Source organism: Eurypyga helias, unplaced genomic scaffold, assembly GCF_000690775.1.
Source record: "Eurypyga helias isolate BGI_N326 unplaced genomic scaffold, ASM69077v1 scaffold22052, whole genome shotgun sequence".
Classification (NCBI taxonomy): domain Eukaryota; kingdom Metazoa; phylum Chordata; class Aves; order Eurypygiformes; family Eurypygidae; genus Eurypyga; species Eurypyga helias.
This window is the reverse complement of record NW_010235569.1, coordinates 1-735: the sequence shown is the minus strand read 5'-3', so window position 1 is coordinate 735 and position 735 is coordinate 1. Positions and strand designations below refer to the sequence as shown.

Below are 735 nucleotides of genomic sequence, written 5' to 3'. Positions count from 1 at the left end.
GAGGGCACGGGGAGTTCCAGAGGGAAGAGCTCACTGGGGCGATGAAGGGGAATCCTTCCTCTGGCATTCCTCCTGTCAGGGTTAGGGGGCAAAGGGACGTTCCCTCATTTTAGGCCCCCAGGCAGTGGCTGCTGTGTGGCGCAGGGCCTGCTGAAAACATGGCGGCTTGGCCTGGTTTGCTGAGGAGAGGCGCGGGCGGTGGGACAGCCTCTCTAACCTCCCTGCCTTGTTTTCTCTCTTCCCCAAGGCTGCAAGATCAAAGCCCTGCGGGCAAAGACCAACACCTACATCAAGACGCCAGTGAGAGGCGAGGAGCCGGTCTTCATGGTGACGGGACGGCGGGAGGACGTGGCCATGGCCCGGCGGGAGATCATCTCCGCTGCCGAGCACTTCTCCATGATCAGGGCCTCCCGCAACAAGGCTGGCACCACTTTTGGCAGTGCTCCCACCTTGCCGGGGCAAGTCACCATCCGGGTGCGCGTGCCCTACCGCGTGGTGGGCTTGGTGGTGGGCCCCAAAGGAGCCACCATCAAGCGGATTCAGCAGCAGACCAACACCTACATCATCACGCCCAGCCGGGACCGGGACCCCGTCTTTGAAATCACCGGTGCGCCGGGCAATGTTGAGCGCGCCCGGGAGGAGATCGAGACCCACATCGCGGTGAGGACAGGCAAGATCCTGGAGTACAACAACGAGAATGACTTCCTCTCCAGCAGCCCGGACTCCGGCATGGAG

The 735-nt window shown here is 62.7% G+C and overlaps 1 protein-coding gene across 1 annotated transcript; it reads left to right on the top strand.

The window, feature by feature from the left end:
• Nucleotides 1-247: 247 nt before the first annotated feature.
• MEX3A (mex-3 RNA binding family member A) lies at nt 248-732 on the top strand (the record flags this gene model as incomplete). Its single annotated transcript, XM_010146809.1, has 1 exon — nt 248-732. A coding segment is annotated over one exon (485 nt), but the record flags the coding sequence as incomplete, so codon positions are not given.
• Nucleotides 733-735: the final 3 nt, after the last annotated feature.